General features: G+C 39.3%; 1 protein-coding gene across 1 annotated transcript; it reads left to right on the forward strand.

Moving 5' to 3' along the window:
- Positions 1 to 774: 774 nt before the first annotated feature.
- LOC105010803 (claudin-15-like) lies at positions 775 to 23615 on the forward strand. Its single transcript, XM_010870420.3, has 5 exons — positions 775 to 994; positions 11725 to 11889; positions 11982 to 12063; positions 22275 to 22385; positions 23507 to 23615. Exons 1-5 carry the CDS (start codon positions 775 to 777, stop codon positions 23613 to 23615), a joined length of 687 nt encoding a protein of 228 aa, XP_010868722.1.
- Positions 23616 to 24377: the final 762 nt, after the last annotated feature.

Genomic DNA, 24377 nt, shown 5'->3' on the forward strand with positions numbered 1-24377 from the left:
CTGAAATCTTTCTTGGTCTATCTGACCTTGGCTTGGTATTAAGAGATCCCAGAATTTTCCAATTCTTAATAAGTGAATGAACAGTACTGACTGGCATTTGCAGTTCTTTGGATATCTTTTCATATCCTTTTCCATCTTTATAAAGTTCCATTACCTTGTTACACAGGTCTTTTGACAGTTCTTTTCTTCTCCCCATGGATCAGTATCTAGCCTGCTCAGTGCATCCACGTGAGAGCTAACAAACTCATTGGCTATGTATACACAGACACTAATTGCAATTTAAAAGGTGTGGGAAATTAACCTTTAATTGCCATTTTCACCTGTGTGTGTCACCTTGTGTGTCTGTAACAAGGCCAAACATTCAAGGGTATGTAAACTTTTGATCTGGGCCATTTGGATTTCTATTATAATTATGAGTTAGAAAGGAGCCAAACAACTATGTGACAATAAAGGGCTATCACTATCCCTAAATAAAATTCATATTTTCAAAATCAATGCCATAATTTCACAATGCAAACTTACGAGCCCAACTGTATATCTCCTTAACCAAACAAGCAACCATTCCCTTATGTGAGAAGAAAGAGATGGCCGGTGAGATTATATGGAGCTCAGTGGATAAAAAGGCTGCCTGGATCAAGGTTCAAAATAGTCTATGAGTACATTAAGAAAACCTGGAAGTAATTTTACTCCTCGGAACCTATAGTCCGGAGTACAGAGAACAGAGACCTGCGCTCACAATCTTTTAATTGTTAATTTAAAAATATTCTGTTGAAGATGTCCCAGGAAATCACAGAGGTTGTAGCACTTCTATTTAGTTTTGTGAGCTGGGTGATGATCTTCTTGTCATTGAACAATCCGTGTTGGAAGGAATCCACCACCGATGGCAGCGTGATCACTACCTCAGCAATCTACGAGAATCTGTGGATGTCGTGTGCCAGTGACTCGACAGGGATCTACAACTGTCGAGATTTTCCATCACTTTTGGCGTTGCCTGGTAAGCATATTGAGTTAACAAATGAACAATATTAAAAACAACAAAAACACTAGCAATAGCATAACAGAAGCATTTTCTTAAATTGTCCTTATTCTGACTTAAGAGTAGTGATTAAAATGCTTAGATTATTTTGGGAATATTTTACCCTATTTAAGCAAATGACAAAAAAAACAAGATGTTGTCTGGTAAGATTTTGGTATGTTCATACTGATTACCCTCAGCCAAAAACATACTGAAACAAAATAGGTGGGCATAATAGTAATTTAGCAGAGGCTCTGTCCTGGAGAGTTTAATTTGATGTTCCTCATGCTAGCAAAAGTATGAGAAACTGTAAATGATAGTTCAGTTTACTGTAAACAGCCATTACGATTTATTAATATTATAGCCATCGCTAGTTAAAAATAATAACTGGAAGTTATGTGAGCATGTTTAGAAATAACCCAAATCACTAGAAATCAACTCCATATTTGGTTTTGATATCCATATTTGGTTTGATGGTATTTTGTTTTTATTTTAACTGCCAAATCACCTCTATCTCAGGCTGATCAATTAGTTAGTAATGGCTAAAGGTAGTTTCTAAAGAAAATGTAACTATGGATTTGTTTTTCTTGACCCATTACTTTAAAGTGAGGAACCATCAAACATCAATGGCAAAGGGTTTCTTGTAGCAAGCAAGCAACTTTATTTATATAGCACAATTCATACATCGAAGCAATTCAATGTGCTTTACAAAGAAAAATATATGAGTATATAATATAAGTACAATAACATAAAAACAAATACTCAAATGAAAACATCAAAACAAATTAATACATCCTAATAATAAAAAATACATAAAGATAAAAAATGGGATAAAAACTTAAGGAAGCTATAAGGCTAAACTGTGTGGTTAAGTTTAAGTGCTCAGGCATAAGTACGTGAGAAGAGAAGTGTTTTTAACCTGGATTTAAAAATGTATACGTTTGCGGCACGTCTAAGATTTTCTGGTAGTTTATTCCAGTTGTGTACAGCATAAGTGCTAAACGCAGCTTCTCCATGTTTAGTTTGGACTCTGGGCTCTACTAGCTGACCTGTGTTCATGGATCTAAGAGCCCTGCTCGGTTTATATTCTGCAAACATATCAGAAATGTAGTCGGGTACCAAACCAATCATAAATTTATAAACTAAAAGCACCACTTTGAAATCTATTCTGTAACTGACTGGAAGCCAATGCAAAGATTTAACAATCGGAGTGATGTGCTCTGTTCTCTTGGTCCTGGTTAACATTCTAGCAGCAGCATTCTGAATGAGCTGCAGTTGTTTTACAGTCTTTTTCGGGAGTCCAGTTTTACTTAACTTCATTAATGTAATGTAATGAGATTTTTATTAAAATGTTCTTGCTTCCTGTACTAATCATTCTTAAGTATAACAACATTGATTGGGTAACAATTAAGTTACTTAGATATGGGAAATGTTACTTTGTCATATATATACATTGTTGTCTGAGTGAGGAAAATTATGAGGACTTGATTGACAGATAAGACATTGAGAATTATAATTAATAATGTTTTGATCTTATACAAGACCTGAGTCCAAATGCACACATATCTACAGTATCTTCAGAAAGTATTAAGATCCTTTCACTTTTCTCGACACATTGAGTTATAGACTTAAGTTTTTAATTGAATAAATATACAGTATATATTTCTACATAAATCTTTGAGGAATATAATGACAAAGAAAAAACATGTGTTAATTGAAGATGTATTCAGACCATTTACCATGATACTCCAAATTCAGGCCAGATGCATCCTGTGTCCTTTGATCATCCATGAGATATACAGTATCTAGAACTTGAATGGAGTCCATCAGTGCAAAATATTAAATTGATTAGACACGATTTACAAAGGCAAACACTTATCAAAATAAAGTCAAACTTCACAGTGAATGTTGATGCAAAAACCAAGCCACCTCTGTTGACCTCTGAGAATTTTTTTTTAGACAGATCTGGGGAAGGTTAAACATAAAGAAAAAAGCTTTGAACATTCCCCAGATTACAGTGGGCTCCATCACTGTGAAATGGAAGATATGTGATGCATAAAATATACTACTAAATGTAGTATCAAGGTACACTAGATGGGGAAAAAAATAAGTTGTCTGTATGCAGTTGGCCTTTGACAATATTTTATTAATAAATTAATGCATATTTTAAAGCCATTTTTATACCAGCAGTTGTCACAGAGTAATGCAAAACATGGACTGATGACAGAATCCAAACAAACCTAAAATCGTGACTAATCTTTTTCAACTACTGAAATGTATTTAACATGCCTGAATGCAATCTGACTAGCGATGACCTCCGTAAATAAATCAGATACACATTAGAGTCCCAGTTCCAGATACAAGATTTTAAGCCTTAAATACAAGACTCAGATGGCTGGGATTTTAAACAATCATGAATTAAGATGTTTCACTCTAACACTTTCACACTGTTCATTTGAAAGCTCCCATAAAGGGCTTGTTCCAGACAGCTATTGTTATGTCTGAAGAGATTATACATGTATAGTTAGCTAATAAATGTGCTATTATACTGTTATAGTGTTGTTATAAGGTTATCTTTGTCTTATAAACACTGTTAATTCAGTCCTATGCAGACAAAAAGTAAATTGATAAATAATTGTTAATCTTCAAAGTTGTTTTTTATTCTCTGGAAACCACTTAACCTAGTACAGATACAAATGAGGTTGAAATTTAAGATGATTATATCCTTGACCTCCAGAAATACTGGAGTCTGATTAATCAAGATGAGAAATATGACATGATTCCTGGAATATGGGAAGGTCACAACACTACAGATTACATTGACCCTGAAAAAATTTAGAACCTGAAGGATCTGGAGGAGGAGCTGAAGGAGAAGTCCAGAGAATAAGAGACAGATGAGGAGAGCAAGGATGAGGAGACAGTGGATCTGCTAGCTGGCCAAACAGATCAGATAAGAAGCTAAAGATAGAACAGCCTTGTAACAACATTTTGTCAACAGACTCAAAATTACCACTCTGGAAACAAAGTCTGTGCATAAACGTTTTCTAAACATTTAATCAAATTCAAAATGGATTTCTTCTTCAAGCAAAGATAACACATAACATTCGATCTGGAGTTTCTGTTCTAAGCATATTAACACTCCTCTAACGACAAATTAAGAAATTATTTTAAAGGATTGCTCTCACTATACACTTATATTAGACAGTTACATACGGTATGGGTGGGTATGGTGAGGTAAAATGTCTTGTATGGATCTAGCTGCAACCTCAATATTTACAACTAAAAAACATAAGTGTTTTCAACTGCTGTAATTTTCTATTGAAAGTTGTTCAGATTTAATGTAACTAACACACATTGCATTTATGTTTATTTTGCAATCATCTGTAAGTGTATTTAAACTAGGTCAAACAAAAACACTTCAGCAATAAGTCCACTTACATTTCATGCTCATCAGTATGGTTCCCAATATGTCAAAGACCAAACATCCTTAGCTAGCTGCTTGAATACCTGGTGAAACTAATTTTGCCTATTAAGAATATTTGTATATTACTAAACCAAACTTTATTTGAAAAATGTACCAAGTTGGCATAACCTCTGTATTATTTAAATCAGCATGTGACAGACTAGCATAGTGCAATTGGCTGGCTAGCTGGACACATTTTCCTTTCTTTGTTATCTAGCATGTCAACATGTGAAGTATTAATTTTCCTAGCTAGCTACATACAAATATTGACTAATTCATTTATTATAGTTAACCAATAATACACTTTTGCACCTGGAAGTTTGAAAACCTTTTGGGTCCTTTTTGTGTCTGCTTTCCACTGCAAGCGAGCAACATGTGTAGTGTTTTACACTACCAAGAGTGTCAAACCGTCATGCGTCTTGGAAAACAGTAGTTATCACAAAATTATATATAACATAATTTAGAGGCTGAGACATGTATTCCAGGAAACTACAGGGAATGATACATCATTTCTCATGGAGAGTGGAGGCCCCAGAGTCGAAACGGCTATTTGGGTCAAACAGACAGTCAAGACTTCCATTTTCCTGAGGAGCTAATGGGACAGTTTGGCACCGCCCAGCTGCAAGACCCAGGCATACTTTTGGCACAGTGTTTGGCACAAGTTAAAAATGGTTTGCCAAATCTTCTGACCGGCCAGGGAACCCCATTCATATCCCAGTTGATATGCATTAAATGCACTGTGCATTAAACAAATTGAAACAGATAGGAACAAGTACATACAGTGGGGAGAATAAGTATTTAATACACTGCCGATTTTGCAGGTTTTCCCACTTACAAAGCATGTAGAAGTCTGTCATTTTTGTCATAGGTACTCATTTTTGTCATAGGTACACTGTGAGTGACGGAATCTAAAACTAAAATCCAGAAAATCACATTGTATGATTAATTTGCATTTTATTGCATGACATAAGTATTTGATACATCACAAAAGCAGAACAATATTTGGTACAGAAACCTTTGTGTGCAATTACAGAGAGCATACATTTCCTGTAGTTCTTGACCAGGTTTTGATTTTTAAATAATTAATTTGCATTTTATTGCATGACATAAGTATTTGATCACCTACCAACCAGTAAGAATTCCGGCTCTCACAGACCTGTTAGTTTTTCTTTAAGAAGCCCTCCTGTTTTCCACTCATTACCTGTATTAGCTGCACCTGTTTGAACTCGTTACCTGTATATAGGAAACCTGTCCACACACTCAATCAAACTCTCCACAATGGCCAAGACCAGACAGCTGTGTAAGGACATCAGGGATAAAATTGTAGACCTGCACAAGGCTGGGTGGGCTACAGGACAATAGGCAAGCAGCTTGGTGAGAAGGCAACAAATGTTGGCGCAATTATTGGAAAATGGAAGAAGTTCAAGATGACGGTCAATCTCCCTCGGTCTGGGGCTCCATGAAAGATCTCACCTCGTGGGGCATCAATGATCATGAGGAAGGTGAGGGATCAGCCCAGAACTACACGGCAGAACCTGGTCAATGACCTGAAGAGAGCTGGGACCACAGTCTCAAAGAAAACCAATAGTAACACTACGCCATCATGGATTAAAATCCTGCAGCACACGCAAGGTCCCCCTGCTCAAGCCAGCGCATGTCCAGGCCCGTCTGAAGTTTGCCAATGACCATCTGGATGATCCAGAGGAGGAATGGGAGAAGGTCATGTGGTCTGATGAGACAAAAATAGAGCTTTTTGGTCTAAAATCCACTCGCCATGTTTGGAGGAAGAAGAAGGATGAGTACAACCCCAAGAACACCATCCCAACTGTGAAGCATGGAGGTGGAAACATCATTCTTTGGGGATGCTTTTCTGCAAAGGGGACAGGACGACTGCACCGTATTGAGGGGAGGATGGATGGGGCCATGTATCACGATCTCTTGCCTCAGTAAGAGCACTGAAGATGGGTCGTGGCTGGGTCTTCCAGCATGACAACGACCCGAAACACACAGCCAGGGCAACTAAGGAGTGGCTCCATAAGAAGCATCTAAAGGTCCTGGAGTGGACTAGCCAGTCTCCAGACCTGAACCCAATACAAAATCTTTGGTGGGAGCTGAAAGTCTGTATTGCCCATCGACAGCCCCGAAACCTGAAGGATCTGGAGAAGGTCTGTATGGAGGAGTGGGCCAAAATCCCTGGTGCAGTGTGTGAAAACCTGGTCAAGAACTACAGGAAACGTATGATCTCTGTAATTGCAAACAAAGGTTTCTGTACAAAATATTAAGTTCTGCTTTTCTGATGTATCAAATACTTATGTCATGAAATAAGATGCAACTTAAAAATCATACAATGTGATTTTCTGGATTTTAGTTTTAGATTCCGTCACTCACAGTTGAAGAGTACCTATGATAAAAATTACAGACTTCTACATGCTTTGTAAGTGGGAAAACCTGCAAAATCGGAAGTGTATCAAATACTTGTTCTCCCCACTGTACATACAGACAGAGCACGATGGGAAGAGACATGTTATTACCCAACTATGTTTGCTCACAGTGTAGGGCCACAGGCATCAACAGGCACAGGGAAGCTGTGCTGTTCAATACTAGACCTCGCTAAACAGGCATGGGAAGTGCAACCATTTCCTCACAGAACACCAGTTGAACTCTAATGCAAGACAGACTGGCTGCACTGTGGACAATAGAAAGGGAGCATATGGAGAGGGCACAGGAAGCGCAACAATAAGCATAAAATAGGTCATTCCGGCCCCTGGAGTTTAATGAGGGGATAAAGTGTAAATATCTTAATGTGTCATTACAATGCTAAGTTTTATCTAGATTACCAAAACCAGATTTGCATCAGAAGCAATTTTTTTTATTGTGTAAACAGATTCCATTCTTAATTGTCACACGTTACATTCCCAAGGTTATGTAGTGCACATTCCTGACAGATACTCCCCATGACTACTAAGGTATATAGACAATGTCTTGCTCGGTCTGTATTGGAGTAGAATAAGTGATGACGTATGAAGTCTGATCCTGCTCCCAAGTATAAACAGAAAAGAAAAATGTGTGTGGTTGTGAATCAACTACATACATCTCACATGCAACAACATAGCCATGTTATTTACCAGGTAAACAACATTTTCAGTGAGTTTCTATACTTTCCATGTCAGTGGTCTGGCCAAAGCATAGCGCATATTGCTAGTGAAAACTGAAAATGGTTTATGAAATGAAAAGGTTATTTAAATAAAACTGTGTTCTGTAAAACTATCATAGTGGGGAATAAATGAATTCCTACAACAGAATACACATTTTAGAACAGAGGGGGGTGCCTTAAGAGGTAGTTGAGAAGGCTTCTCTGGTAAACTATCAAGTAAAAAAGTATCTCTCTAGTATCAGAAACCTTACCAAATATTCAAATACTTACAGTTTGCTAAATCCTTATATCTTTATATCCTTTTCAACCTTCTGCTGGATCATCAAAGTGCTATCTAAATGAGTTTTAGAAATGGCTAATATATTAATATTATCAGAGATTAGCAAATTGCTTAATTTATGAACTTTGTTTCATCCATTGTGATACTGACTGTAAAATGGGCCCTGTAACCCTTTCCTGGTTAGCTTGTCTAAAACTGAAATCATAATGACATATTTTTAAATGTATCTTTAATTTTGTATATTTTGTTATTTGTCATAATTTGAAATTATTACCTAGCATGAACTAATCAATTATTTTGCTATTTTTGGTCAGAAGTCAGAATAGCTGTCTCACTGGACTGTTTGGTCCCTTCTAATTGGGGTGTTGTTCTCTCCACATGACCCACAGTGAGTTGGCAGGGTATTTTCCACTCTAAATGGGCCCAATGGTGTAGAATTGTGTTGTCTCCCTAGATGAGACATAGTGTAGGGTTTCGCCAGCCTCTCTGAATGGGGGCAGAAAGTATAATGTTCTCTTGGCCTTTGGTTGAGTAAGGTTAGACTCTCTGAATGAGGGCAGGTGGTTTAAGGTTTTTGTTAGACTCCCTGGATAGGTTCAGGTGGTATAAGTTGGCTTCTCGGGATGAGGGTGGGTTGTTATGATCTTTAAGGATGTGTGGCAGAGTTCCTGACAACTGTTTTGCCCAAAGTAGTTTCCTTCAGTTACTGAGCAAACACCTTTTTAGTTTAGGGTAGTTGTACCGTTGTGGCCAAAGTATTGACACCCTTGCCCTTTCTTCAAATAACTCACAAATGTCTCTACAAATAGGTTTCTACTGACCAAAGCGTTTGATATCCACAATTCTTTATTTCAATGTTAATATTAATATATAGAATCTTTATTTTTTATTTAGAAACTAAAACATTTTTAAATCAGAAAATACACAGAAATGGCATTAACAAAGTGATTGATACCCTAGAATTGATATTTTGTAGCACAGCTTTTGGCCAAAATAACTGCAATGAAGTATTTCCTTTAGCCATTGATGAGTTTCCTGCATCTCTGTGCTGGCAGTTTGGACCACTCTTCTATACAAACTGCTCCAGGGTTTCAATAGGATTTAGATGTGGACTCATTGTTTGCCACTTCAGAATAAGCCAGCATCTTTAAACAATCCCGGGAGTGTTTTCAAGTGTGTTGGAGTTACTGTCCTGCTGGGAGACCTTGACATTCGACAGAGACCCATGACTCTGGGTTCAATACTGTGCTCTAAAATACCTTGGTATTCTTCAAATTTTATGATGCCATGCACATGTACAAGAGATTGTAGGACTGTGGGGAAGGCTTAATTTTTTTTTTTACAAACATAGAGATGATGTTCTTTACCAAAAATATTGAATATGGTCACAGCTGAGATTATGGCTTGTTAAGGTGTGTTTTGGAAAAATGCAGTTCATATGTCAGTCTCTCAGCAGTGAGGTTCTCCTGGGTCTGCTACCATACAACCCACTTTTATTGAGTTAGCGATGGATGACGCAAGTTGACATACTGTGTCTGAAGGTCAGCTTGAATCTGTTAGGCAGTTGATCAAGGTGCTTTCTCCAACATTCAAACAATTCTTTGCCTTAACATTCCATCTAGGTTTCTCTTGCCTTAACATTCCATCTAGGTAAGTTGGTTACAGTGGCACGGGCCTTAAACTTCTTGAGAACATTAGGTACAGTGGAAACAGAAATATCAAGGTCTCTGAAGACTTTTAGCCTTAAGATTGTCAATGCTGAGCAACTTTTTCCGCAGCCCTGCATGCTACAGTCTTCATTGAAGGGGCAACATAACCTAACAATGTGCTTGGCTTCAATAAGCTTTTAACCAAACATTTCAATTTCAAAGACACATTTTAACAGAAATACCTATCAATAAAGGACATTTCCAATTTGTTGACACAGGATGAATGCCTCATGGATGAATGCTTTCCTGAAAGTCTCAGCATTGCACCACTGGTCCTCTGAGGCTTGGATGTGTAGATCTTGGGGAGGTCTTGTTACACCTATCTTAAAAGAAGAATGTGCTGTTTTGGGGGAGTTGTTCTGGGTCTGGTTACTGGACTGTTGTGCTAAGTTTGTATGAGTTCTGGAAGCTTATTGTTAGACAGTGTTAGGGCTGATAAAGGGATACAATGGGTGAGTAGTGAGGATTGAGTTAGGCTCCAGTTGTTCTCTCAGAATATAAGTGGTGATGTCTTTGTGTTGTTGAAATTCTATGACTGTCGACAACTCCCTAGGCCCAGAGGTAAAACAAATGTGTTGGACGTGCATTTGATTTCCATGTGCGGGCACGTTTTTCAACCCACAAATATTGATTAGCAACTTCTGCACAATGACCAATTCATGTCAAAAACACACTTTCTTCCCATTCACCTGACTCAGTCAGACTCACTTTTTACCACTCCAATTCAAATCTGTCACATTTGGTTTATACATACGCAAATGTCTTAGGCACCTGAAAGTCAAACGTATGTATTTATTTGGATAGTAAAAAAAAAAAAAACATTAAATTAATATACTTATATATATATATTAATTAAAACACTACCCAAATAAATGGCCATACTTCAACTATCAGGTAGCTAAGACTTTTGCACAGTACTGTATATATTCAATATATAAGAGGTGGCACCGGGATTCTTCCTTTGTCCAGTGTCCATGTTCTTTTGCCCATCTTAATCTTTTCTTTTTATTGGCCAGTCCAAGATATGGCTTTTTTCAAAAACATTTGAACTGTAGTGTAAAGTATCCCACAAAAGTGAGTACAACCCTCACATTTTTGCAAATATTTGATTATATCTTTACATGTGACAACACTGAAGATATGACACTTTGCTACAATGTAAAGTAGTGAGTGTACAGCTTGTATAACAGTGTACATTTGCTGTCCCCTCGAAAATAACACAACACATAGCCATTAATGTCTAAACTAAGTGAAAATGTCCAAATTGGGTCCAATTAGCCATTTTCCCTCCCTGGTCTCATGTGACTCGTTAGTGATACAAGGTCCCAGTTTGAAGTAATCCCAATTTAAAATGTGTTCATGATCATACATACATACATTTGTGTTATAACAACATAAAGAAATGTATCATGCAAAAATAAAATCTTGCAAATTGTCATTCAGACATGTTTTTTATTTGGGGGGCATAGAAGTTGTGTAGGGTGAGGACTGCCTCAGAATGCCCACCCACAACACAGGATCTGCAGCTCCCTCTGTAGCAACTACCTGTTTTTGGCTAGTTCTTTACCCTGACTGTTTCACCTCTGCAAAAGCCTGGGTCAGCAGGGATCAGACGCCTTATTAAATTCTGAGAGAGCGAGCATAAACCAAGTAGCACTAGATACCTACCAATGAACACTGGTAAGAACTCATTCAGAAAAAAAAATAGTCTGATATACTATTATATACTCTGCAGAAATGTCCTTAATTGTTTGCTTGAAATTACTAGCAAATCATTTAAAGTTCAGGCATTTGGTGCCTACTTAATTGGTGCTTTAAAGTGGCATTTTACGTGAATATCATTTTATATAAGCATACAACAACATTCTTCATTCAACGTCTTCATGGATGTGATGATAGTTTTGAAGCTGATTCAAAAACAGTACATGGTGGCCTGGCAGTGGGTCAAGCATTCGTAGGGTATTAATCCTATTGCATCAAATTACTGTCTGAGGCAACAGAATGTTTCTCAAATCTTATTGTATTTGACTCCCACCACGTTAGTCCCTTTATGGTGTGCCACTCTGGCCATGGCCCATAGGCTGTCATTAATAACCTGTACAGGCAACATCCAGGCATGCCGGGCTCTGATGATCACTGCTATCGTGTTTGGGACGTTTGGTATCCTGGCTACTCTGGTGGGGATGAAGTGCTCCAAAATAGGAGGAGAGAACTACATTCTGAAGGGGAAGATCGCTGGGATCGGGGGAGTGTCCTTCCTTCTCCAGGGTAACCTTCTCATGCAAAAAAAAACTATACGGCATTCATCATTAGATTGTTTGTGGCAGTGTCCTAATGCTTTATTTGTATGTCTTCTACAGGTATGTGTTCCTTGATCTCGGTGTCTTGGTATGCTTCCAACATCACCCAGGAGTTCTTTAACCCAGATTATGCAGGGACCAAGTAAGTATGCAGGGACAGGTAGGCAGATACAGATACAGTAAATATAATTTCTACAATTGCAGAGACCCAAAGTCTTCATCTCTTCTTAAAACCTCAAATTTTAGCCATTTACAGGTGTCATACAGTATGGTGCAAGTCTTAGATACCGGAAAGTCAAACTAAAGGGTAGTAAGTGTTAAATAAAAGTGTGTGTAGTATAATACCTTAAATATACTGTGCTCAAAAAAATTAAGGGAACACATTCATCATAGTATAACACCAAGTCAATTAAACTTCAGGGATATCAATCTGTCCATTTAGGAAGCATAAGAGATTGTGAATCAGTGTCACCTGTTTTGGTGCAAATGAAAGTGACAACAGGTGCACTTATTACTCTAATTTTGCATTTTGTTAGTGTATTTGTCACTAATAGCATGCAGGCAGTACCTGCAGCCCATTCAGGTTGCACAGGCAGTCCAGCTCCTCCTGGATGGCACATCCTTACGTGCCGTTGCAAGAAGGTTTGCTGTGTCAACCAGTACAGTCTCAAGAGAAAGGAGGAGATACCAGGAGATGGGCCGTTACATGAGGAGAGCTGGACAGGGCCGTAGAAGGGTATCAATCCAGTGGCAGGACCAGTATCTTCCCCATTGTGTGAGGAGTAACAGTAGGAGCACTGCCAGAGCCCTACAAAATGATCTCCAGCAGGCTACTTGTCAGAAACAGACTACATGAGGGTTGCATGAGGGCCCGACATCCTCTAGTGGGACCTGTGCTCACAGCCAATTGGCATTCGCCAGAGAACTCCAGAATTGGCAAGTCCGCCATTGGCGCCCCGTTCTCTTAACAGATGAGAGCAGGTTCACACTGACCACGTGACAGACGTGATGAACGTTATGCTGCGGGTAACATCATCCAGCATGACCAGTTTGGCGGCGGTTCAGTGATGGTCTGGGGAAGCATATCCTTGAGGGTCGCACAGACCTCCACACGCTAGATGAAATACTCACATCATCAGACCTTACACTCGTCCAGCGGGCACTGGGATCCTCCTCGAGCAGGACAATGGCCTCATATTGCCAGAATGAGTTGGCATTTCCTGGATGATGAAGGCATTGATGCCATTGACTGGCCTTCACGTTCCCCAGACTTGAATCCACTTGAGAACCTCTGGGACGTTATGCATCGGTTCATTTGATCCCGCCAAGTAGCGCCACAGACTGTCCAGGAGCTCACTGATGCCCTGATCCACGTCTGGGAGGAGATCCCCCAGGACACCATTCGCCGGAACATCAGGAGCATGCTCAGGTGTTGTCAAGAGTGCATGCAGGCACACTACTGAGTCACATTATGAATTGCCAAGACGAAATTCACGCAAGTTGGGACAACCTTTGACTTCAATTGTATACTTTTATTTTCGGGATGAGTTTGAATCCAGCCCTCAATCGGTTGGTGATTTTGGTTTCCACTGACCATTGTTACGTCATTTTGTTCTCTACACATTCCACAATATACAATAAAGATTTTGATCTTTAATATATTTTGTTTAATCGATACCCGATATATGATTTCAGTGTACCCTTTATTTTTTGGAGCACGGTATATACATATGTACACAAAAATGTTTTAAGGGTGTTTGACAGTTTACCACTTAGAAGGTTAATGGGGGGACAACTAAGAAGATGAGTACAAGGGAATATCATTTTCATGATAACCATATATATATACACACCGTTCAGCCATAAGATAATGACCACTGACAGGTTAAGTGAATAACATGGATAATCTCGTTTTTACGGCATCTGTCAGTGGGTGGGATATTTTAGGGAGCAAGTGAACATTCTGTCCTCATAGTTGATGTGTTAGAAGCAGGAAAAATGGGTAAGCTTAAGGATCTGAGTGACTTTGACAAGGGTCAAATTGTGAAGGCTAGATGACTGGGTCAGAGCATCTCCTAAACTAAAGCCCTTGTGGGGTGTCTGCAGTGTTTATTATCTATCAAAAGTGGTCCAAGGAAGGAAAAGCGGTGAACTGGCGATAGGGTCTTGTGCGGCCAAGGCTCAATGATTCACATGGGGAGTGAAGGCTGGCCTGTGTGGTCTGAACCAACAGACGAGCTACTGTAGCTCAAATCGCTGAAAAGGGTTATGCTGGCATTGATAGGTGTCAGAACACACAGTGCATCGCAGTTTGTTGCCTATAGGGCTGCATAGCCGCAGACCAGTCAGGGTGCCCAGGCTGACCCCTGTGACCACTGCTGAAAGCGCTTAGAATGAGCACATGAGCTGGACCCCGGAGAAATTGAAGAAGGGGGCCGGGTCTGATGAAGCATGTTTTCTTTTACATCACGTGGATGGCTGGGTGCATTTGCGTTGCTTACCTGGAGAACACATGGCACCAGGAAGCACAATGGGAAGAAGGAAAGCCGGCAGAGGCAGTGTGATGCTTCAGGCAATGTTCTGCTGGGAAACCTTGGGTCTTGCCATTCATGTGGTTGTTACTTTGACATGTACCACCTACCTAAGCATCATTGCAGACCATGTGCACCCTTTCATGGCATCAGTATTCCCTGATGGCATTGGCCTCTTTCAGCAGCATAATGTGCCCTGCCACAAAGCAAAAATGGTTCGGGAATGGTTTGAGGAATACAACGAGTTCAAGGTGTTGACTTGTCCTCCAAATTCTGCAGAACTAAATCCAATCGAGCATCTGTGAGATGTGCTGGACAAGCAAGTTCGATCCATGGAGGCCCCACCTCACAACTTACAGGACTAAAAGGATCTGCTGCTAACATCTTGGTACCACAGCACACCTTCAGAGGTCTAGTGGAGTATAGGCAGGTGGTCATAATGTTATGGCTGATTGGTGTGTGTGTGTATATACACTGCGTGCACAATTATTAGACAAATCATATTCTTCAAGTTTTATTTTATTGTTGAACAAACACAATGCTCTAAGTCAATCCAAAATATAATTGAACTTTAAACCTGAACGTTTAACAAAGGAAAAGTGAGTTTTGATCTTTTTCCGGGGGAATACATAAAAGTGTAGAATTATTAGGCAACAATTGGTGTGCAGAATTATTAGGCAACTAATTAAACAAATTATTTCTCCCAACTCTCGTCTTTTTTCTAAATGTTTTAAGTGTAACAAATGAGTAACACAAAATGAAAATTAAAATGTTTGTCCTTTTAAAAAATATTCAGTGACCAACATAAACACCATTCTTTTCAATAACTGCCTTGAGCCTTCCATTCATGGAGTCGGTCAGTTTCTTGATCTGTTCACAATCAACTTTTGCTAAAGCAGCAACCACAGCCTCCCAAATGCTGTTCAAAGAGGTATATTGTCTTCCCTGACTGTAAATCTCATGTTTGAGAAGGGCCCACAAATTCTCAATAGGATTTAAGTCAGGAGAGGAAGGGAGGGGCCAGGTCATTATTCAGACATCTTTGAGGCCCTTGCTTGCTAGCCAACCAGTGGAGTACTTGGATCCATGTGATGGAGCATTGTCCTATATAAAGAACATGGCCTTCTTGAATGCTGAAGACTACTTCCTGTACCACTGCTTGAAGAAAGTATCTTCCAGAAACTGGCAGTAGGTTTGGGAGTTGCGTTTCATTCCATCTTCAACCTGAAAAGGCCCAACTACCTCATCCTTAATTATAGAAGCCCATACCAGTACCCCTCCTCCATCTTGCTGGTGCCTGACTGAAAATGTGCCCGTGTCCATTAGTGATCCAGCCACGGGCCCATTCATTTGGTCCATCAAGAGTCACTTATTTCATCTGTCCATAAAACCCTTGAAAAAAAGTATATTCTGGTATTTATTTGCCCAATCTATACAGTACATTTAAAATATTATTCAGTGGTGGTTGTGTTTCAGTCTTCTTGACCTTCGCCATGTCTCTGAGCACTTGACACCTTGTACTTCTGGACACACCAGGTACGTTGCAGCTCTGGAATTTGATGGCACTGGAGGATAATGGGTTCTTGGTAGCTACACATTTAATTCTTCACAAGTCTTTTGCTGTTAATTCGCATCTGTTCTCCAAGCATTTTTTGCACCCCAGTTGACTATTCGCAACAAAATCTTTGATTGTCCGGTGGTCACGCCTCAATAGTTTAGCTATTTCAAGAGTGTTCCATCCATCTGAAAGGCATTTTAAAATCTCAGACTTTTCCGTGTCAGTTAAATCTCTTTTTTGGCCCATTTTAGCTGAGGTCATGAAGCTGCCTAATAATTATGCACACCTTGATATAAGGTGTTATTCACTGTTGCCACACCCTCCCTCATTACACCAATAACTATCACCTGAAAATGATTCAATTCAATGATCATTCAAGTTTATACAGTTTGGAGCTGGAACATGTGCATAGAAACAACGATACAATCCGAATACTCACTTGCCTAATAATTGTGCATAGTGTATAATCTGATTCCATATATGTAAATATCCATGGCTGTAAGTGATCACAATATGCAGGTAGTTCCTAGGAAAGGTAGCAAATCATTTCGTCACTGGCCTAGCATTAAAATGGCATGAGTCCTTGGGTCTACCCAGTCTGTTTAGAAATGCTGGACTCAGGTTTGACAGGTCACATCACTTAGACGTACGTACGAGTGTGTACTCATAAGTTATCATGAGCACCCATAAAGTATAGATTTTTTATCATGAAGACTGAAATAACCACTTGTTACAACCGAGGTATGCAGCAAAGCATTTGTGAAGCCACAACACGCACAACCTTGAGGCGGATGGGCTACAACAGCAGAAGACCCCACCGGGTACCACTCATCTCCACTACAAATAGGAAAAAGAGGCTACAATTTGCATGAGCTCACCAAAATTGGACAGTTGAAGACTGGAAGAATGTTGCCTGGTCTGATGAGTCTCGATTTCTGTTGAGACATTCAGATGGTAGAGTCAGAATTTGGCGTAAACAGAATGAGAACATGGATCCATCTCGCCTTGTTACCACTATGCAGGCTGGTGGTGGTGGTGTAATGGTGTGGGGAATGTTTTCTTTGCACACTTTAGGCCCCTTAGTGCCAATTGGCCATCGTTTAAATGCCACGGCCTACCTGAGCATTGTTTCTGACCATGTTCATCCCTTTATGACCTCCATGTACCCATCCTCTGATGGCTGCTTCCAGCAGGATAATGCACCATGTCACAAAGCTCGAACCATTTCAAATTGGTTTCTTGAACATGACAATGAGTTCACTGTACTGAAATGGCCCCCACAGTCACCAGATCTCAACCCAATAGAGCATCTTTGGGATGTGGTGGAACGGGAGCTTCGTGCCCTGGATGTGCATCCCATAAATCTCCATCAACTGCAAGAATGCTATCCTATCAATATGGGACAACATTTCTAAAGAATGCTTTCAGCACCTTGTTGAATCAATGCCACGTAGAATTAAGGCAGTTCTGAAGGTGAAAGGGTGTCAAACACAGTATTAGTATGGTGTTCCTAATAATCCTTTAGGTGAGTGTGTGTGTAATTGTCAGTAGCCCTACAAACACAAGTATGGAGATAAACGAGGAATGCCATAGTAAACCATATATATAAAAGTAATACAATACTAATTATTTAAAATACCAAATAGTTATATACCAGCACTATTCAAGGTCAGTTTCACACCTCTCCAGGTAAGCTCAGGAGGGAGGGGCTGATGGCCCAAACCTATTGTGCCAGATCTTTAGTGAAGCAAATGTTATGTAGGACACCTGATTAACATCATCAAGGGTCTGTTGGAGACTTGATGTAGCCACACACTCCTCTTGATTAAATATACTCACACTCCTCAATTTCTCATAACACTACAAAAAAATGCATTAAATTACTTTGAATAGGAAATAAAGCAAAATGAATGGGAACAAGCGCTTGACATTAACTTTTTTGCTCACCAGCCACTGTGACTAGTGGTTTACCAAAGTTACTAGCCACTCAGCATTTTCAGTAGCCACCATTTTGTTGTTGGGAAATTACATTTCATTTGATTAAATTTGACTATGGTGTGCTACATCTTAGCCTGTCTTGTTCACTCGTTCGGTCACTGGCACGCAAGGCAATAGGCTTAAAACAAATGGAACAAATTCAAACACTCATGGTGCTCATGGGAGTTTTAGGGACGTAGCTCGTAGTGTTACTGTCATTGCAATGACATTACAATTGTAAAATGTGTATGTACATACAGTGGATATAAAAAGTCTACACACCCCTGTTAAAATGCCAGGTTCTTGTGATGGAAAAGAACGAGACAAAGGTCAATCATATCAGAACTTTTTCCACCTTAAATGGAAAAAGTTCACCTTTTGATTTTATTACAGCACTCAGTCTTTTTTGGTAGGAGTCTATTTGCATGGCACATCTTGATGTGGCAATATTTGCCCACTCTTCTTTGCCAAAGCGCTCCAAATCTGTCAGATTGTGAGGACATCTCCTGTGCACAGCCCTCTTCAGGTCACCCCATAGATGTTCAACTGGATTCAGGTCTGGACTCTGGATGGGCCATTCCAAAACGTTAATCTTTTTCTGGTGAAGCCACGCTTTTCTGGATCAAGCCAAAAATGCTTGGTATTTGGAACTGTTCATAACTCCCTCCACCCTGGTAAGGCCCCGGTTCCAGCTGAAGAAAAACCAGCCCGAAAGCATGCTGTTGCCACCACCATGCTTCACTTTGGGTTTGGTGTTCTTTGGTGTTCTTTATGGGTAGGGATGTGCAGTGTTGTTTTTGCGCCAAACATACCTTTTGGAATTATGGCCAAAAAGTTCAACCTTGGTTTCATCAGACCATAACACATTTTCCCACGTGCATTTGGGAGACTTCATGTTTGTTTTTGCAAACTTTAGCCGGGCTTGGATGTTTTTCTTTGTAAGAAAAGGCTTCAATCTTGCCACCCTACCCCATAGAATACAGCCAGTACTTGCCAGAAATTCCTGCAGTTCCTTGAATGTTGCTTTAGGTCTCTTGGAAGCCTCCCTGAACAGTTTTCTTCTCGTCTTTTCATAAATTTTGGAGGGACATCCAGTTATTGATGATCACTGTCTTCACTGTGTTCCATGGTATATATAATGCGTTGTACATTCTTTTGTACCCTTCTCCTGACTGATATCTTTCAACAATGAGATCCCTCTGATGCTTTGGAAGCTCTCTGCGGACAATGGCTTTTGCTCTAAGATGCAACTAAGAAAATGTCAGGAAAATCCTAATAGAACTTTATTTTTGATAAACCAGAATCACTTTAAATGATTTCAGGTGTGTAATGACTTCTATAATTTTTTAATTTGTACATGGTTAATTCTGAACACAGCCACATCCCCAGTTATAAGATGGTGTGCACACCTATGCAAGCAGGTTATTGTAAGGTTTTCATTTTTCCCTCTCAAGGATTTCAGTTTGTTTTCCAATGACCTCACATTACAGGTCACATTAAAAGTGAAAAAGTTCTGACATGATTTATCTTTGGCTCATTCTTTTACATCACAAAAACCTGGCATTTTAACAGGGGTGTGCAGACCTTTTATATCCACTGTACATACATACATACATACATACAGGGGTTTTCCAGGCTCAAAATTAGGCGAAGGTGGTACCCCACTTTACCAGACACCCCTCTGTGAAATACTTCATATAACGTGGCTACACATTTGAAAAAGACAACTATTATAGTGTTAAACCTGCCATGTTGACCATGTCCACCCGAGCAGCTAATGCACACAATGTCCTCCCTAATTATAACCAAAATATGCAAGCAATATATTTATTAACATAACCTAGAACTATTAACATGTTATTTAAAAAGAAATATGAAATCACTCATCAGCTTTATAATTAATCACAGTCAATATTATTGTTGTCTATTTTTGTTATTCTACATTCTTGTTAATATAGACTTGCATAAAAAAACGAAACAGAGCTGTATTAATTACAGCTTTGTCAAGTAATTTCTTTCCCCATCCTTGCACTGACGCCACATCGTAAATCTCCCTCGACTTCCTTCAGCTGTGCTAGGCTCTGCTGCTGTCGCTGATCCAGCATCTTCACGTTCATATATTTACATTGTTAATGTTAATTATACTTTTTTTACTCTATACATTGCATGTATAGCCTAAGGTTTTTGGTGATAGCACATACCCTAATCTGATGGTCTTTTCACCAGTCATCTTCGTTTGTCTCGCAATCTCTCTTTAAAAACAAATCTGTAATTCTACGCTACCTGAAAGTCACCTGAAACTTAAAAAAAAATTTATGCTGATTAGATTTAGTTTGAGGCTATAAAGTTTAAATAGAATATTTTGACATGCTAGGGTGTAAAAGAAAACTAGGATCCACTTGTTTTTCCGACTTCACTCATCTCCATGATGTCTGGACCCGTGTGGTCCTGTATGCAAGATTGGCAGATTTCATTGACCGTAAAACTATTCCGCCACAGACTCCAGAAAAAAATCAACCTGCCCAAAGCCCATAAAAAATTGTCCAATTAGGAAACACCCCCCACCTGGCAACACTCAATATTGAAAAAGTTTCCTCCTACCATCATTTTAACTGCAGTGTTTCGCTGGTATTTTATATATGAGCGCAAAATCATGTTTTACCATGCCAACACACAGAGGCTGTGCGAAAATTTGGGAAGGCTGTCGTCTTAGAGCTTTGAATGCAGTAAAAACCCTGTGTATAGATATGTAGAATGCCACCTGCCAAAGTGGCTAGTAAGAGTGTCTGCGTTACACGCAAGCGTGCCGCACAAGCCCTGAAAAGTGAAGCCAAAACGTCTCGATCGCCCCCTGGTGAGTGGTCCCAGTATAGGTCTTAAACCCCGCCCTCCCCATGTTATTCAATGGGACGCGAGATCAACTAAACAATTAAATTACCCTTCAAATATATTTTTTCCGAAGCTGGTTTCTGTCATTTACTGTAGTTTGTATCACGCTAATGTAAATTCAAGAGTTTGTTTTTAAAATAAGTTTGTTTTTAGTTAGTTATTTAATGCTCTAAAAACGGTGGTGTGACGTCGTGATTCACAGCTGTGATTGACAGCTATCTGAGCCGAGGAGCCACTGAATCTTCGGAGGACTGAGGAGATTGGAACTTTACATTTAATCTCTAAATTTCTATAATTGATATAATTTCACACGGACATAATGGGTTGTTCTGCAGTACATTGTGCTAACCGATCTGGCATTTCCAATCGATCTTTGAATTTCTTTCGGTAAGTTACATTTATAAGCTATTTAATTAGTAAATAAATGTAATGGGCTAGCTAACGTTAGCTAAAAGACAACAAGCCTCGTTAATAGCCATGTTAATAGCTAGCAGGTGATCGTTAGCTAGAAGTTACCAATTATTTTTGTATTAGGCCTATTCTAAATTAAGGTTAAACATGATGTAAGTTAGGCTATAACATATCGTCTAGGTTTAACAAGCAAAGGTTGTACTGTACTTGGACTTGCGATTGATTACGGTATGCGCATTCTGCAAGGGAGAGTGAGGGCGGGGCACAGGGGTGGCGCCGTTGATTTCGCGGCTTTACGGCTTTACTTCCTTCTCGCTACTGCGCATAACTACTGCGCAGAACTGGTCCCAAGATCGCTATCTGCGCAGACGCAAGTCCAAGATGTCAGCGCCGTATCAGGACACTGGTGGCTTCATTTTTCACCAATGGAAAAGAGCGAAAGGGCGTCGTCCATTATATATACAGTCTATGGTTACACGCAACAGCCGAATTCTACCCGCATTTGACGGCTATCATTAGCTGTCTCCTCATATTAGTTTTAGACAACCACAGTAATATTCCTTTCACCCTAAACCAACCCCCGACTAGCTAATACTATTCGGATCTTGTTCAGTTAGGGAAGAGGGGACAATCTATTTTATTGTCTAAATTATGTCTTTTAAATGTTAGAGGCAGGATTTTACACAGTGTCCCCTTAACTAACTCAAGTTATTCATAGTAAGATTAAATGTTCATTGTCAATTCTTAGTAATAAATCTTGTACATTCTCTCCATATCCCAAGTGGGTTAGTATGTTTGTTGAAAACCAATAAGTATAAAGTGGGATACATCTAACATCTGAAATAGAACCAATTCTATATTAGCGCCAGACAAAGATGCAATAATACATATGTGAACTTTTATTTTGTAAAGCTTGCATGAATAACCTGTCTGGTCTGGAAAGTAAGATACTGTATGCTAACATGTTTCATGGTTGTTTAATTACAGGTATGAGATTGGGAATGGTCTCTACATTGGCTGGTGCTCGGCCACACTGGCAATCTGTGGAGGTTCATGTCTAGTATGTGCATGCAGGCTTGGGACCAATGAGGAGAAAATGTAAGCAAAGACAGCCGGCTGACCCTATAAGTTTACATTTAAATGTTACACAGATATCAATCCGGTAGGGCTGTGATTCAAACCATTTTGGCATGGGTTGTTTCCAATGACCATTGACAAGTTAATTGAAATGCGATTGGATTCACCTTCAACTAATTAAACCAACAACAATGTACACCAAAGCACCATAATTCAGTAACTTGATGTTCCTTCAATCCAGCAAGACCTTCCGGTTCAGATATAACAAAGGCTATAGCATTATCTACGCTAAGCTCCTCAGAAGAATCCATTGTACGCTGTGAGCACTGAGTGGGTACTTCGTACTCGTCATAAGCTGGACCACAACCTGTACCCTGTAAAAATGTCCCACGTTACCACAACCAAAGCACCCCCAGACCATCACATTGCCTCCACCATGCTTGACAGATGCGTCAAGCACTCCTCCATCATCTTTTCTTTAGGTCTGCATCTTATGAATGTTTTTCTTTTGTGATCCGAACACCCCAAACTTAGATTTGTCCGTCCATAACACTTTTTTCCAGTCTTCCTCTTTCCAGTGTCTGTGTTTTTTTGCCCATCTGGATCTGTAATTTTGATTGACCAGTCTGAGATACGGCTTTTTCTTTGCAACTCTGCATAGAAGGCCAGCATCCCTGAGTCACTTCTTCACTGATGTTGTTGAGACTGGTACTATTAAATGCGGGTACTATTAAATGCCAGTGAGGATCTGTGAGGCATCTGTTTCTCAAACTAGACACTAATGCAATTGTCCTCTAGCTCAGTTGTGCACCAGGGGCCTCCCACTTCTCTTCTTTATCCTGGTTGGTCGGGGATTACAATACTTTTGCAAGGCACTGTATATATCACTGTCTATATGCATTACCTGTTGTGGTGTAATTTATTGATCTCCTGCCAATTGTATTGTGCAAAGTGTTTTATCGTGTTCATGTGTAACTGAGACTTGCAGTAGTTATGCCTTTTGCCAGGTCGTTATTGTAAATGAGAACTGGTTTTCATTGGGGCTCAGCTGATTAAGTAAAAGCGAAATCAAAGTAAAATTTTGGACAACTTCGGGTTGCTTAGTGTCTACTTAACCCTAAAACACGTTCTTTCTTTCCCAGGCCTTACCACTATCAGCCACCAACCAAAGGGACAGTTTATTCTGCTGCACCAGAGTCTCATCACTCATCAATTACACTCAGCCAATATGGGAGGAATGCTTACGTCTAACAAATTATGGGAACAACAGCTAATCACAGGGATTAAGGATCCATTAAGGTTACTTGAATTCAGCATGACTATTGGGGTTTGCACAAGCATTAGAAAAATTGCAAAGATTGCAAACAATTTCAAAACTAATTCCGATTCTGCCCTATTTCCAAGAATTGCATTGGAATTTACCACAAATCTTTACCACAACTCATCTCACCTCGTGCTAAACAGGACAGACCTAGACAAACGGTTTTAAACAATTAAAAACAATTATCAGACACATTTGTTTGAGAATTAACCATCCAGTCTTGCTTTTGATATTTTGAATCAAGTATTTTGTATGTATTATGCATCATAAATACTGTTACTGCTAATAGTAGTTTGATGGTAAATTTAGAGGTATATTACATTGTGTTGAACAAAGTTTATGTAGCTGTGCTCCGTATTTTTTTCAGATATTGGGGCATATAAATTGTAATGCATTGAATACTCAACCCAACTGAATAATTTAAAACCAAAACATTTAACAACATTAATTTGTACTGGGTTTAAGTTGAAAATCACATTTTAAACATTATTTTGTTATCAAAACAATGTATGTCAGTGACTGTGGTTTTTAACATGCGCTCAGAACAATAACCACTTATTCCTCAAAAGAAAATACTTACTTGAAATATTTAAAAAAAACTTTTTTACTGCCTGTATTTAAGATGCTAAAATAAATGAAATCATGACTTATTTGCACCAGTAAAAGCACTGAGGCAGAAGCCCTCTATGTTT

Source organism: Esox lucius, chromosome 7, assembly GCF_011004845.1.
Source record: "Esox lucius isolate fEsoLuc1 chromosome 7, fEsoLuc1.pri, whole genome shotgun sequence".
NCBI classification, from domain to species: domain Eukaryota; kingdom Metazoa; phylum Chordata; class Actinopteri; order Esociformes; family Esocidae; genus Esox; species Esox lucius.